A 15,899-nucleotide genomic window follows, 5' to 3' on the forward strand; every position below is an offset into this window, starting at 1 on the left:
CTATCCATTGTTCCTCAACAAAAGGTGACTTATGGCACACATTTCCTACAAGCATTGTTATATAGAAGCGCTGCACAACCCTCCTGTGTAGATAATATTTGGTTTCACCCCTTTCCCAACAGCTCGGGTGCCAAGCCAAGCAGGGAGCTGAAAATCAGAGCTGCTGCTGGGTGACTTTAAGAATATTTTTAAATATTGTACATCACAAGAGCACAGTGATAGATACCGGGGTTTCTGACTATGCACTGCCCAACAAAAAGCTTCACCTGATGAGACTGCACATTTGAAAACATTTACAGTTAGACATTCATTGGTCAGATGTCTGAATTTCTAACAGATTTACCCTTGCCTGCAACTAAATGTTACCAACTTGTCCATCTAACTTTAGGAAGAGCTCCTTTCTCCTCCTTGGATGTTGAAACCATGACTGAAAATATTAGAACCATTAATATTTCATTTTACTTGTCTGAACGTTGTAATAGAATTATGACTTTACTTGACCTGCACAGGTTTCTTCAAGCGAGTTTGTTTCACCTCATGCAGCTGTTCAGTTTGACACTTCCCTGCGGATTTCAACTGGTCTGAACAAGCAAGGACTCTCAGATAACTTGCCACATTTTTACATATGGTTCATTTTCAGATTATCAGCGTTGCTTGATAATCATGGGAACATTTAGAGTCAATCATACAATTCATAGCAAAGTATTCTACACTTTAATAGCTACATTGCTTGCTTTATCTTGCAGTATAAAATGCACAATATTCATCGAAACAATTGGTTTCTCAAATAGTTTAAGGGAACTATAGAATTGGTTTGAGTGATGTGAAAATTATTGCTTTCTCCCATTAACGTACTCAATGAATTATACTTTTAAAACTTGCTCTACATTGAGAGAACTTTCCATTTTAATTTCCTCTCTGCAGACCCTCACAGTGGCTGAATATTTAATGTGGAAAATATAAGTGAAGGTGCACCTTGCACACTTCAGCAATAGTTTAACTAAGAAGCTGTGCACTCAATGGCTATCACACTAATTATTATATGTTGGTAAGTTAGGACGCCATCAAAGTGTCTGTTAAAATCTACCAAGCCCATCACCAAACCTCACTGCTCCTCATGTACATCAGATGTTACTTAAATAGAATCTATGTAACTACATTATATATTTACGCCCTCTTACTTTAAAAAAATATATATTACCCCCAAACCTCCCTGATGGCTCGGGTTTTAAGCACATTGCCCAGTGTGGCAGTGGACTACATAGAACAAGTAGATTCCAATACTTGCCGTTTAGAAATTATGTTGCCAAAACTAAAGGATGCAAGCTATATGGAGAGGTGAGTAGGCTGGGTCTCTATTCCTTGGGGCGCAGGAGGATGAGAGGTGTATAAAGTCATGAGAGGAATAGATCGGGTAGATGCACAGAGCCTCCTGCCCATGGTAGGGGAATCGAGGACCATAGGACAAAGGTTCAAGGTGAAGGGGAAAAGATTTAATAGGAATCTGAGGGGTACCTTTTTCACACAAAGGGTGGTGGGTGTATGGAACACCCATAGCTGCCAGGGGAGGGAGTTGAGGTTGAGACTACCCCAACGTTTAAGAAACAGTTAGACAGGTACATGGATAGGACAGGTTTGGAAGGATATGGACGAAGCGCAGGCAGGTGGGACTAGTGTAGCTGGGATATGTTGGCTGGTGTGGGCAAGTTGAGCCAAAGGGTCTGTTTCCACACTGTATCACTCTATGACTGACTTTGTTCGGATCAGATTACAAGTTATCTGATGAGATAATGCATTAGGCCTTAATTTGGGGGTGGTATTATAGAAGCAAATCTGTTATGACCCTGTGTTTAAGAAGGAACTGCAGATGCTGGAGAATCGAAGGTTACACAAAAAAGCTGGAGAAACTCAGCAGGTGCAGCAGCATCTATGGAGCGAAGGAAATAGGCAACGTTTCGGGCCGAAACCCTTCTTCAGACTGAAGAAGGGTTTCGGCCCGAAACGTTGCCTATTTCCTTCGCTCCACAGATGCTGCTGCACCCGCTGAGTTTCTCCAGCTTTTTTGTGTAACCTCTGTTATGACCCTGTTTGGAACAGCATCTGATGACATCTGTTCGGAGATGCATATTTAAAAGCCCATAAAGATAGCATTGACCTGGATTTCTGAAAAGTTGTGTAGTAAGGCAATGCTGGTTTACACCGAAGATAGACACAAAATGCTGGAGTAACTCAGCGGGACAAGCGCCATCACTGGATGGAAGGAATGGGTAACCTTTCGGGTCGAGACACTTCTTCAGACTGAGAGTCAGGGGAGAGGGAGACACAGAGATAAGGAAGGGCAAGGTGGGAAAATGAGACATCAAAAGAGATGTAGCTCAAGGAAAATGTGCAATAGATAATTGTTAGCTCGGAGAAGGTGACAACAAAGCAAACACAGATAAAATGTAATTGGCGACAGTCAGACGGGTCAGAGAACGGTGAAGGGGAGGGATAGAGAGGGAGAGAAAGCAAGGATTACTTGAAGATAGTTTTGCAGCATGTTGCCAGGGATTGTACATGAAAACAGCTAGAATGGCCAAAGTAGAATATGTGCAAACAAGCAAAAGGTAGAAGAAACTTCTGAAGAAGTTAACTTTTTTTTAAGGCTTGCAGGCAAGTCATGTACCTTTATCCTGCTTACACAATGAATGCATTTCTATGTCTTATCACACAGAAGAGCTTTTATATTCCCAGATAGAAAGTAAACACTGACATTTAATATCACGGGATAAAGCAAACCGCTACTAGTTGTTGTACGGCATATTGCCTACTCAGGTGTTGAGAGCAGACTGCTTGTATCACTAAGTGCACTTTACAGGCAGCCGACTCCAGCTAAGGTTACAGTGTAACAAATGTAGTCATCCCTCATTAGCTCTAACTCATCCAGATCAGCTACAGGGTTCTTAATATTGAGTTTTTATCAGATGTCAGGGCACCGTGTGGCTGGCACATTCTTCTGATCTTCTTTGTACATTTGTATTTCTGAGTTTGCTAGTAGCAGTTATGTCTTGGAATTGAATACATTATTATATCTTTCAGCCATTTTGAAAAAGCCCCATCCATTTACAACTATAGAATGTTGAGCCATATTATTTAGAAGACGTGACTCACTGCTTATGTGTAAGAAGGAACTGTAGATGCTGGTTTAAATTGAAAAAAGACGCAAAAAGCTGTAGTAACTCAGAGGGACAGGCAGCATCTCTGTCACCCATTCCTTCTCTCCAGAGATGTTGCCTGTCCCTCTGAGTTAGTCCAGCTTTTTGTGTCTCTACTCACTGCTGATGGTCTGACAGAGTATTTCCAAAATGCATTTGAACCAGCCCTTTTAATAGTGCTTATTAGTTCTTATATAAATTTAATTTTTCAGCATGAAATTGTGCAATCTGGTGCATACTGTAGCGAGTCTTTTACCTTACACTTGAATGCAATATTTATGCTTTAAATTGGATTAGCTATGAATAAGGTTAGGCTAAATTACATTCCTAATTACATTCCACAGTAGAGCCAGGCTCTGATCAACAGGTGCAGCACATGAATGATCTTAGTGTATTCATGTATGGAAATCAGATTATGATCAAGCACTTGGTCCATGTTGACCAATCTGGGTCTCACTGCACACCTGGTACTACTCCTGATCCTGACTCAATTTGCATATCTTTTCTCATTCCTGACCCTGAGTCCAGCCTTACACCTGGCCCTCTAATCTACCCTGATTATAGCTGCTTACCTGCACAGGTTCCCAGTGCTGAACACTCCCATTGTCCCAGCTTTGACTGGACACCCTAATACTATTCCAGAACTTGACTCTGGATTCACGCTTGGCCTTGTTCCTAACCCCTCTGCACTAACAGTATATCTGGCTCACACATAAAGCCCCATATCTGACCCCCTGCACTTAACCTATTATGCTCAAGTCCACAGGTAATCTCATGCGGTAATCTTTTATGGGGCACATCACGGACCAAATAACAACATTTGCTACATCCATTGGCTTCCTTGTTATCTAACATGCTAGTCACTTTGTCAAATAACATTAGCCAACTCCGAAACATGAAGCGCTGAGCATTGGGATCCAGACATCACGGACAACTCGCCTCAGTTCCCCGCTCACATCTGGCAGTGTTCTCCGTCTGAACCAGGGGATGCAGAGCTTTTTTTTAAAGTGGCGGGGGGGGGGGGGGGGGGGGGGGGGCTGCAATTACTGGCCTTGGAGGTACCCGGTGAGGGAGTGGAGCGACCGAGTGGGAGGAGGGTATGAGAGGAGGGTGCTCCCCTCCCACAGTAGGGACTTTTTGAAATTTGATGTGTAAAAATCATGTTTTCGTGCATTGTCGAAGTATGATTTCAATGTTTTTTGTTTGAAGTATTTTTAAGGTAACTTTTTAAGGGGTAACATTTTCCACACAAAGGATGGTGGGTGTATGGAACAAGCTGTCAGAGGAGGTAGTTGAGGCAGGGACTATCCCAACATTTGAGAAACAGTTAGACTGATACATGGATAGGACAGGTTTGGACGGATATGGACCAAAAGCAGGTAGTGTAGCTGGGACATGTTGGTGGGTGTGGGCAAGTTGAGCTGAAGGACCTGTTTTCACACCGTATCGCTCTATGACTTCATTATACCCCCACCAATCATGAATGCTTCAAAATCAAGTGGTCGAGTTTTATTGCCATATACTCAAGCATAGAAATATAGAAAATAGGTGCAGGAATAGGCCATTCGGCCCTTCGAGCCAGCACTGACATTCAATATGATCATGGCTGTTCATCTAAAATCAGTACCTCTTTCCTGTTTTTTCCCCATACCCCTTGATGCCGTTAGCCCCAAGAGCTAAGTGTAACTCTCTCTTGAAAACATCCAGTGAATTAGCATCCACGGCCTTCTGAGGCAGAGAATTCCACAGATTCACAACTTTCTGTGTGAAGAAAGTTTGTCCTCATCTCAGTCCTAAATGACGTACTCCTTATTCTTAAACTGTGTGACTCCTGGTTCTGAACTTCCCCAACATCGGGAACATTATTCCTGCAGTAAGTGAAAATCTAGCAGGCAGGATGCTTTCTCCAACCACCCCCACTTGAAGGCCACTATCTTCTGCCCCCGCCATTCTATCCCTCCCTCCGCCCGGCTCTCCAACACCCGCGGCCCATGCAGTTGATATTAATTTTGAAATTCTTGTTGATCACAGGCTTTCTCACGACAGAGCGTGAGAAATTCTGTGATCAGCGTAAGAGCTAGAGAATTTGGCGAAATGCATAATTCTCACGCTCAATGCGTGAGAGTTGGCAGCTCTGCACGTAGTGGTAACAAGTTCAACATCCTCATCGCTTTGAGAATAAAGAATGCACCTCAAGATTTTTAGAAAATGCATTTGTAACTCTCTTATATTCATGCGCTCTTGTTTTGGAATGTATGACACCAGTCATAATTGCATATAATCTGCATACATGCTTTGTGTGATTTCTTATCTAACCATTGTACATTAAAACTCCTAGAACGGCCAGCATAAAGAGAAGATGTGCAATGGCTACAGAACTATTTTCCGCAGATGCGGAAAAGGAACTTTGAACTTTAAAGACTTTGAAAGTTAGAAATGAAACATCATGGGTAACGAGCTATGAGTAGAGCCTAAAATAATGAAGTATCCCTTTCTAGAATTGAGAGGCATCGTACGTCAATATGAAGAGTTATTTGCCATGTCTGCAATGGCTTGGTCTTCATAGGTATAAGGGTAGTGAATTGATTAATGTAAAGTGAAACTAATAGAAATTCTGAAATTGTACATGGTCGATATATTGATGCTGTTGCTCGTGATTCTCTAGTCCTCCACAAAATGGAACAGTATGTGAAATTACTGAGGTAATGAGAATTCATTCAAGTACTCTTCTTCCCATAAACAAACCCTTGCAAAAAAAAAAAAGTTTTTTTTCAAATAAGATCCAAATTACATTGTAATAATAAACCATAACTACTGTTGATCACTGCAAAAATTAATTAAATATTTATTTAGAACATGATAACCACTTAAAATGACATTACATAGACATAGAACATAGACATAGAAATTAGGTGCAGGAGTAGGCCATTCGGCCCTTCGAGCCTGCACCGCCATTCAATATGATCATGGCTGATCATCCAACTCAGTATCCCGTACCTGCCTTCTCTCCATACCCCCTGATCCCCTTAGCCACAAGGGCCACATCTAACTCCCTCTTAAATATAGCCAATGAACTGGCCTCAACTATTACATTTAACATCTAGGGCACCATAAATGGGCAAAATAATGTTGTAGTTGTGATGGGGTAATTTTCATGTTGTGAGTTATCAAACCACATCAAAATTTGGTTGCAATTGAGGTCCAAGCCCTTGATCACAAAAGATCATTCAAGTGCCTGTGAAGTTGTCCACTGGCCCAATTCAAGGGTGGTGGTGGATTTTGCACCAGGCATTACTGACACTGTGTGTGTTTGTGTGTAAGGAAGGAGCAAGATTAGTCCAGGGATGTGGAGGGATGGTGGGAAATAACTTTTCGGCAAGTACAATTGTGGGTGGGGAGGGGCAGAGAATTGGGGGGTGGGGAGAGAATGAAGCTTAATCACCTCATTGGGCGAAAGAGAAAAGGAGATCATGATTGTTGGAGTGGGTCATTTAATGCAAGGAAAGGTCCAAGATAAAGACATATATTTTGTATTTGGTCATCTCCCAAGGTAATTTAAATTAGTTTAGTTTTAGTTTAGTTTTGAGATACATTGAAACATGCTCTTTGCCTCACCGTCCACACTGACCATAGATCACCTTTTCACATTAGTTCCATGTTATCCCACGTTTGCATTCACTACCTACATATTGAGGGAAATTTCACAGACTCCAAATAACCGATAAACCCACACGTCTTTGGAATGTGGAAGAAACCAGAGCACCTCGATGAAACTCTCGAAGCCACAGGGAGGGAGAATGTGCAAACTCCACACAGATGGCACTAGAGAATGGGATCAAGGTTGGCATTGCAAGGCCTGCAGCTCTACCAGCCGTGCCACTATGACCCAATAACAACTGCCAAATAGATTGCAAATGCTACTGCAATATTTGGAAAAAAAACTGTTGCGCAGAGATTGATGCATTCCAAACAAGATGTTGGTTGAATTTTTGGTGTGACACAAAATGATCTGCAAATGATCATTATTGTGCTTCACAGAAAATAAATGAGTTACAATTGCGCAATGCTAAAAAACTAAAGTCTACCTCTATTTTTCTTTCTGCAAAATGAGAAAAAGTGATTGATTCAATTTGCCTTTTACTTCTTGTTTTACCTGCAAAAATTCTTCTGTTTGGTTGTTCCGCTTGTTTGCTAAACAGTAGAGCTCCCCGAAAGGTAACAGTGGAATGAAACTTAAGACAGTAAAGGTGAAATCCAGACCTCAGAGTTCACCAGGTCTTTGCATGAAGATTATTTCTATGTCAAAGGCAAGTGTTACCATTGTACACTGATAAAATTCTTCATTATATCCTGTTTCCATTCATACAATGAAGAACAATGTTAGATTTTGCTGGTGTGGCACTCCTATCTTTCACTGGATTACACAATCTCAAAAACATGATGTCAGGAAACTTTAACAATCTAAGCTGATATTCACAATATTATAAAAACAAGGATAATATTTATACCAAGCTCTGAAACTTTCAGCTTTCTGTTAATTTGTTCCACAATTCCCTGCCTCCTCAACAACAGTCAGCCACATCTCTAGTTTCTGCCACCTTCTTTCAATGGAGAGAATGCTAATTCCACACTCTATTTTCCCCAACTTCACCGGGGAAACGCATCCTTTTCTGTTTAACATCTTCCTGAAACAGCCTGGCTATGATCTAAATTTCACTGCCAAAGACTGATATTCCATCATCACACATCGTCCATACTACAGAACATTAACGTAGCACTGCACTATTGTGCATTTACAAGGCTTGATGGCTTTTGAAGCTATATTCACTGTTATGGAATCTCGAGAAAAAAAATGACCTCACTCCCTCATTCACCATAAACTATAAAGTATACACATTTTTGATTCTGGCCATGACAATCTATTCTTGGTCTTGTAAAAATCAATAGTTATCTACATTTCCTTGCAAGCATAATCAATTCCTGGACTCAAAACTTAAAGGGGAAAAGTGACAAAAGACCAACTTCATAAATATTAACTTTCAAAATGCCAAGTAGAAGCACCAAAAACATCGTTGTCTTGCACAGGCTGTACTTACATAACCTTAAAAGAAAAACCACAAATCATAAAGAATAATCATTGCATGTCTGTTTTTGGCTTGCAGACAGTTAAAAACACTGTCTCAGGTATAAAATGACAATCTGAATTGGATTAAATCACTTACGGTGACTTGCTTAATGGGTAATAATGCAAACTGGAAATAAAATAATTTTCCAAACCAAAAACAGAATTAAAGGTTAATTCTGAATTTGCTTATGATTTAATCAATAGTTCAGAAAGGTAGTTTCAGAGTAAGTGCCAAAAATTATTTATAACTCTTTTAAAATGCACCTCTTAACATTTCAGTTAACTTATCATTTTTAGCAATGGCAGCAGTGTATTAAAAAGGAACTGCGCTTTGGCATCTCGATAAATTTTACATTACTGTCAAAATGGATATAATCAAAAATATCCTTCATGCCATTTTTCTTTGTCAAAAAAAATCAGCTGTAACCAAAGAATCAATTGGGCTGCTTACCTGGCTCCACCTCATGCCAACCACTTGACTGACTGCCACTTCCTGGAGATCGTCCTTGGTTGGTATAAAAGGGTTCTTCACCAGGGCTGTCCATTTCATCTTCCATAGATTTGTGGCGCTTTGCAGAACTGTAACAGGGAAACAACATGTCAGAACAGTACAATTAGACAAACCACTTTTTTAAAGATCAATTCCGCCCTCAGCATCAAATTTAAACTAAAAATGTCAAAACCTGTCACAACCTCTAAAGTCATGTCCAATCTACATTCACTGGACTGCACACATATTCATTTTGCATATAATAGATCCTGTGTAACTACATTCATAATCAACGCTAGATTATGGCATTTGCATTCACTTAAAAATGACATCTGTAGTATGTACCTGAAATTACATCTTAAAGTAATCTAAACCTAGAAATTGGCTTGCATCAATTTTTCCTGTGCTGAAACATTATGGTGTTCAGAGGGCAGCAAATTTGTATTCCCCTCAAAAATATTATAAAAACTGTTCACAACTGCAATTGACTACAAATGCCCAGAAAGAAAATTTAAAACATGTGATAACACGAACATGAGCACAAAATAAAAATAGCCACCAAATGTTTAAACATTGTGCCATCATTCATCAAAACTATGGCAGATCTTTCACCTCAGTGGCAGTTTCCAGCCATATCCACATATCGCTTGGTTCCCTTAATGCCCAGAAACAGATCAATCCCTATTCTGAATGAACATAATGACTGAGGTTCCATGCTGCAACAACACACATTATAACTGCCACAGAGAATAGGAAGGCTAGAATGGCTCCCAGATTCATGTGCAGGGCCTTAGAATTCCTTAAAAATGAGGTATATATCACGAAGGAGATCATGTGTAGACCAGGCAGGGCCATCAGAAGAAGAGCCTGGCAGGAGCTAGCAACAGCTGTACAGAATCTGCCAGATTTTCTCATTAACAATTCTTCATTGTGTTGATTACATCATTTAAAATTGATCAACTATACACATCTTCATTATTATCTGTGCTGATGCATCATCATTGTGATCTAGTGGATATGGTTTCTATGTATAACTCTCATCGAGACTCATTGAGTTGGAGTACACAGAAATGAATCCTTCAGCTCACTATGTCTATGTGACCTGTTTGCCCGTCTCCACTAACCCCACTTGCCCCCACTAGGTTACTAATGATCTAAACCGTTTATTTAAGTGCCTGCATAAATGCCAATTGCATGCAATGATTGTATCTCATATCACCACCTCCGCTGGCAGAAAGTTTAGAGATATCAATCAGTTTATATACAAATAAAATGTTCCCTTCAAATCCTGTTAAAAAGTCTTTCCTCACTCCTTAAACCTCTGCCCTCTCTTTTTTTGATAGCCTTGCCATGTGGAAAAGATTCTGACTTTCATATGTGAGCCTCTCAAAATGTAATATGCCTCTATCAGCTCACCCCTCAGTCTCCTACACTTCCAGGGAAAACAAACCCAGCTCATCTAATCTCTCTCCATGTCTAAAGTTTTCCAATCACATCGAAGTAATTTATATGTAGCACAAACAACACGGGTCCCAGTAATGATCCTTACAGTAGAGCAAGGTCCCAAACATCTAATCAAAAATGCCTATCATCAAGCCAATTTTAGATCAAGTTAGACTCATCCAAAATCCCACGTGCTTTAATCTTTTGGATCAGCCTACTCTGCTGGACCTTGTCAAATGCCTAACTAAATTCCATACAGAGAATATGGCTTCATCAAACTTCTTGGATCCCCTCCTCAAAAAACTCAAGCAAGTTAGTAAGGCAGGATGTTCACTGCATACAGTCATGCAGACTATCCTCACTAAGCCTCTTCCTCCTTTTCAAATGTAAATAAATCGCATTCTTTACCATTTTCTCTAATAATTTCCCCACAATTGACATATGCCCTGTGAATTTACGAATCTTTATGCATCCCATAATAGTTAACACTACCTCCTCTTTAATACCAACCTGCTCCAAATTATTCATATATTCTTTCTTGAACTCACTATCTTCTGAGTCTGAAGGTTCTTGACCTGAAATGTTACCTATTATTTATCTCCAGAAATGCTGCCTGACCTACTGAGTTACTCCAGCATTTTGTATCTATCTTCACTATCTTCCATATCCTTCTTCATGGTGAATACGGATGTAAAGTATTCATATCGGACCCTGTCCACATTGGCTGAATCAACGGGTTAATGACCTATTTGGTCCTTACGGAAATAACGCTTTCCCTGGCTTCCCTCTTGCTTCTGATATACTAACATCTGTTTGCTTTTCATAATTTCTTGGGGTGAACCTTGTGATTTCCTCTCCTTTGAACACAGGATGTCAAGCAGAAGGTGATCTATACTTTCCCAGGGGGAAATGATTGGAATACTTTCATGACAATGCAGATGCAGAATGCACAAAGAGGTGGTTAGTGTGCTAGCAAACCTGCCTCACCATGGACACAGAGATGGAACAGCAGCAAGTGCTATTATCTCCACTCAAGGGACATAGATTCCAATACAGCCTCAGATACTCCCTGCAAAGTTTTCATGTTCTCTCCATGACCATGTGGGTTTCCTTTTTGCATCCCAAAATGTGCTAGTTGATTAACTGGCTACTGCAAATTATAGGTACGTGTAGGTTAATGGGAAAAAAATAATTAAAAGGGAAGTTGATGGGCATGTTGCAAGAGAGAATAACTTTCAAAACTACAGGAAAATAGGATTATCTCCTGACAGCCAGCATGGATCCAAAAGCTGAATGCCCCACCTCCACTACATTGTTAAAATATCAAGAGCTGAAGGTGACAAGGAACAGAAACTTTGATTTCCAAGCTGTTGCAGGACATTAAGTGGAGTTAGGACACCATAAGTTATATCTGAAGATCATCACATTTCTTCACAAAGACTCATCAACAAACCATCACACAATGCCTACTGATCCAATTGACAGCTGCTGCAGAGGCACAGGGGGAAGCCATACAACACCTTTCTGCCCCAATTGATTCTCACCATGATCCAACCTGAAGTTTGTTTTTTTCTCACAGGGTAGATCTTGAAGCTCTTGAGGGACAGCAAGGTGATACCGGTGAACAACTTAATGTCTTTTGAGCAGAGTTGACCCTCATGTAAACATTGCTCTCCTGCAGGGGATAGCGCACATGAACTCGTGTCTTGTCTGCGAGACATGCACCCCACACTTAAATACCTCACTTGGAATGCAGTTCTACTCAGATTGAATAGAGAGCTGATTCTGAGGAGAGGAGTGAAGACATAAGGTGGCAGGCACTGGTGATTCAGCGTCTGTCATCCACAACCACCTCAGGTCTGAAGGTTGAAATAATGGTAGTGTAGTTTAGGCGCCAGCTGGTTTGTGATTTGTTATCCACTCCATCTGCTGAGAGATCCCATGGTGTGCTCGTTCTTGACACTTGTCTCTCCTTTCAAAAGTTAAGCCAGTAATGTGGTGCTCCTCAGATGGGTCCAGGAAGGACAGATTCTCTAGACGTAGACTCCTCAATAGAAAGTTGCTTTTGCTTTTTCTCCATCCATCCATAACAGGACTAACGGGCCTATTCCAAGGCTTTCAGTAATAAGAGTGTTGTCAGTGATGTCACCACTGAGGAAAGAGTAGATAATCAGCAGTAAAATAGAAAATGTGCTCTCCTTTAGTTGTGACACTCTCTGGGGTCTCTGGAAGGTATTTGAGCAGCCAAAGGTATTTTTTCTGTGTCTGCCCAATTAGATTACCTGATGTTCACAAAGTGTCTCTTTAAATAACACAAAAAGCAAGACATTGCTCCAGATTCCATTGATACTGTTCCATGAACATCACCTCTAATTCATAATGGTACAGGTGGGATTACATGTGGTGCAACCAGTGATCACCTGATTAGGTGCTGGCCTGTTGCTGGGGAAAAATGGGACATGTTAACATTGATTGTAATAGTAGGTGCCTGGTTCTTTTCCACAAGTGTTGCTATTTACCTGAACGTGATCAGCTGTGCAATACACTTGATTAAAATTGATTTTATATTGTGTAGCATGTATAGGGAAAAAAAAATTGTTCTAGTGCCTCTAGATATTTATTTGTAAGAGAAGTACAAATGGCACACTACAGAATGTTATAGTGGAAGAAAGCAATGCAGCAGAGATAATTATGTACTTCAGGTGAAGATCATTACCTTGGCTTTAAAAAAGGTTACGGTCCCGGTAAATGGGGCCTTTTGATCTACCTAGTGACTGACCATTCTTTTCACATGTTATTATCAGAAATTTTATTTTTGAGGTAATGCTGATAAGTGAGATTTAATCAAACGTCAGATTTAATCAAACATGCACCTCTGCTGGTGGATAGTTCAAAGATGCACAGAGAGATCTATCATTCAAATTTTTCATTGAATATTCAGAAAAGTTACCTATTAAGTAAATTTGCAGGATAATCACAAATATACATTTCTTTGAATTGGCTTTAATATTTGGGCAACTGGACAGAAACGTTTGGGTGTGGTTGCCTGCTTATGTTCCAGAAAAAAGTTTATTTTAAAATAATTGTATATATTGAACTAAAAACAAATAAATTTGGAAATATATATTAACACTTGATCACACCAATGAAACACCTGTGCATTTGAGCAACGAGTGCAGCCATAGCGCAGAAGTTAACTTACTTAACCAGAATATGCATTTAACTCTCGTGCAAGACATCTGATAATCTTTAAGAAGCCATCTTGATATTGCCACACAGGAGTATGCAATAACAGAATGATACTGCCTGCATATTTAGTTTCATTTATTGTTTAGTTTATTATTGACATGTGTACTGAGGTACAGTAAAATACCATTTGTTGCACGCTATCCAGTCAGTGAAAAGACAATATAACAGGGAAGAAATTGTCCCTGAATCTGGATTTATACATTTTAAAACATCTGTACCTCTTGCCTGATGGGAGAGCGAAGAAGAGACAGAGAGTGGCAGAGGTGAGGCTGGCCCTTGATTATTCTAGTGGCCTTGCAGCGGGAGCGTGAAGTGTAGAATGAGTCAATGGAAGGGAGGTTAGTTTTCGTGATGGTCTTGGCTACGTCCACATCTCTCTGCAGTTTCTTGCGGTCTTGGATGGAGCTGTTCCCAAACTATGCTGTGACGCATCCTAATAAAATGCTTTCTTCAGCACATCTGTAGAAGTTAGTGAAGGTTGTTGGGGACATGCCAAACTTCTTAAGTGCTCTAAGGGAGTAGATGCATGGTGTGCTTTCTTGGCCATCATTTCTTTGCATTAAAACAAAAATTACATGGATTTACAACAAATTTCAAAAAGGGTGAAACGCTTTTGAGGAGAATAGGTTGCTAACAAAGATGTTGAACAATGCTTCGAAATAAGTGTGGTTTGAGATGGTACGTTACCAATGATAGAAGTAGCTCACAAAGAAAAACTGATGTACTACAAATTCTTGCAGCTATACTGATCCTGAATATCAATGAGTGTGTTGGTTTCATTAAAGGCAGCAGTTTCTGTGTATCTCTCATTTCATTGGTCATTTTTCTCTTTGTTCTGGTCAATGTCACCCCAATTCCCTTTAACTTTATAACAATTCTGCAGTAAGGCTAAACCTTAATGAAAATTCTTTGATCCAACTACTGCTGACTGGTCAAGTAATAAACCATGTTGATAAAGCTCCTGTTTTGTACTCTTGACTTTAGAAAAGCTGCAACCTCTCTTCATTTTTCAATCCACAAGTGTGACTTCTCAATCCATGTGTAATTTCTCATCAATTATCACACAATTTAACCTTGTTGACACTGAACAATATACCGTACTAATCTCACACCTTTAACACATTAAAAAGAACTGAATATTTATTTTCTCAAATGATTAAATCAGCCAGAGGGTGTGGTTTGGACCTACTTTGGCACAAAGTGGACCTGTTTTTGGAGCAGCACAAATCAAGGGAACTACATCTGCGCTCTGTGGCAAGATTTTATATACAACAGGTAAGCATGGAACAATGTAAAACACATTAAGATGAGGTGCCTTGACATTTTAATCTGGTTTTAAATCAGATGTTTACGTAAGTGGTATAGTGCTGAGTGGTTCATGGCCTTCATCCTCTCTGTGAATGTGGTTAACAAAAGACATACAGGTTTGTAGGTTAATTGGCTTGGTAAATGTAAAAAATGTCCCTAGTGGGTGTAGGATAGTGTTAAATGTGCGGGGATCGCCGGTTGGCGCAGATCCGGTGGGCCGAAGGGCCTGTTTCCGCGTTGTATCTCTAAACTAAACTAAACTACAAGGTGGGTATTACTCATGTAGGAAGGAAAGGATCTGAGAATAAATACTGTGTCCAAGGTGTGCAGATTCTCTATTGTGGCAACATCACAGGAGAAGACCACCCACTTGTTTAGATTTTACTTTACAGATACAGCATGGAAACATTGTCCTTCGCCCACCGAGTCCACACTGACCAGCGATCGATTACCCCATACATGAATACTATCCTACATACTAGGAATAATTTACAATTTTTACCGAAGCCAATTAACCTACAAACCTGTACATCATTGGAGTGTGTGAGGAAACCAGAGCACCTGGGGAAAACCTATAAAGTCACAGGGAGAATGTACAAACTCAGTACAGACTGCACCCGTAGTCAGGTTCAACCCTGGGTTTCTGGCACCGTAAGACAGCAACTCTACCGTTGTGCCACACTGTTTTTGTCAGATCATGCAGTCCAGGAAGCATTCTGCCCATCATACTTTGACTGGCTCCCTTAACAGCTCCCCCCTGCTCTTTCTATATAGGTATTTGTTTCCTTTCGTATAATCTTCCAAACAATTCATGAACTTTCAAAACCAAACTGTTTCAACTATCCTTGACAAATCGTTACAACTCACTGGTTAATAAAATATTTCTGCTCACTTCTACTTGGGTTACTTGGCCAATTTATGCTCCCACGCTATCAACCTTCCTGTCAGAGGATGCCCACTAGGCCTCTCCTTAACTTTCTCTGTTCCAGAGGATTAAGATAAGGCTCCAGAAAAAAAAAAAAAGTATTTTTCCTCTTGGTTCTAAGCATTTATTTTGATCGGACTTAAGATGGCAATGCACAATCCCTTG

At 40.2% G+C, this 15,899-nt stretch overlaps 1 protein-coding gene across 15 annotated transcripts in view; it reads right to left on the reverse strand.

The window, feature by feature from the left end:
* Positions 1–15,899, reverse strand: part of nfia (nuclear factor I/A) — a 678,190-nt gene that overhangs the window by 146,429 nt on the left and 515,862 nt on the right. For all 15 annotated transcript variants that reach the window (XM_055641846.1, XM_055641838.1, XM_055641840.1 and 12 more), the window contains one exon: positions 8,771–8,898. In XM_055641846.1, the coding sequence (XP_055497821.1) occupies positions 8,771–8,898 (128 nt within the window). The remainder of the gene's footprint in view (positions 1–8,770; positions 8,899–15,899) is intronic.

This window comes from Leucoraja erinacea, chromosome 10 (assembly GCF_028641065.1).
Source record: "Leucoraja erinacea ecotype New England chromosome 10, Leri_hhj_1, whole genome shotgun sequence".
Lineage (NCBI taxonomy): Eukaryota > Metazoa > Chordata > Chondrichthyes > Rajiformes > Rajidae > Leucoraja > Leucoraja erinaceus.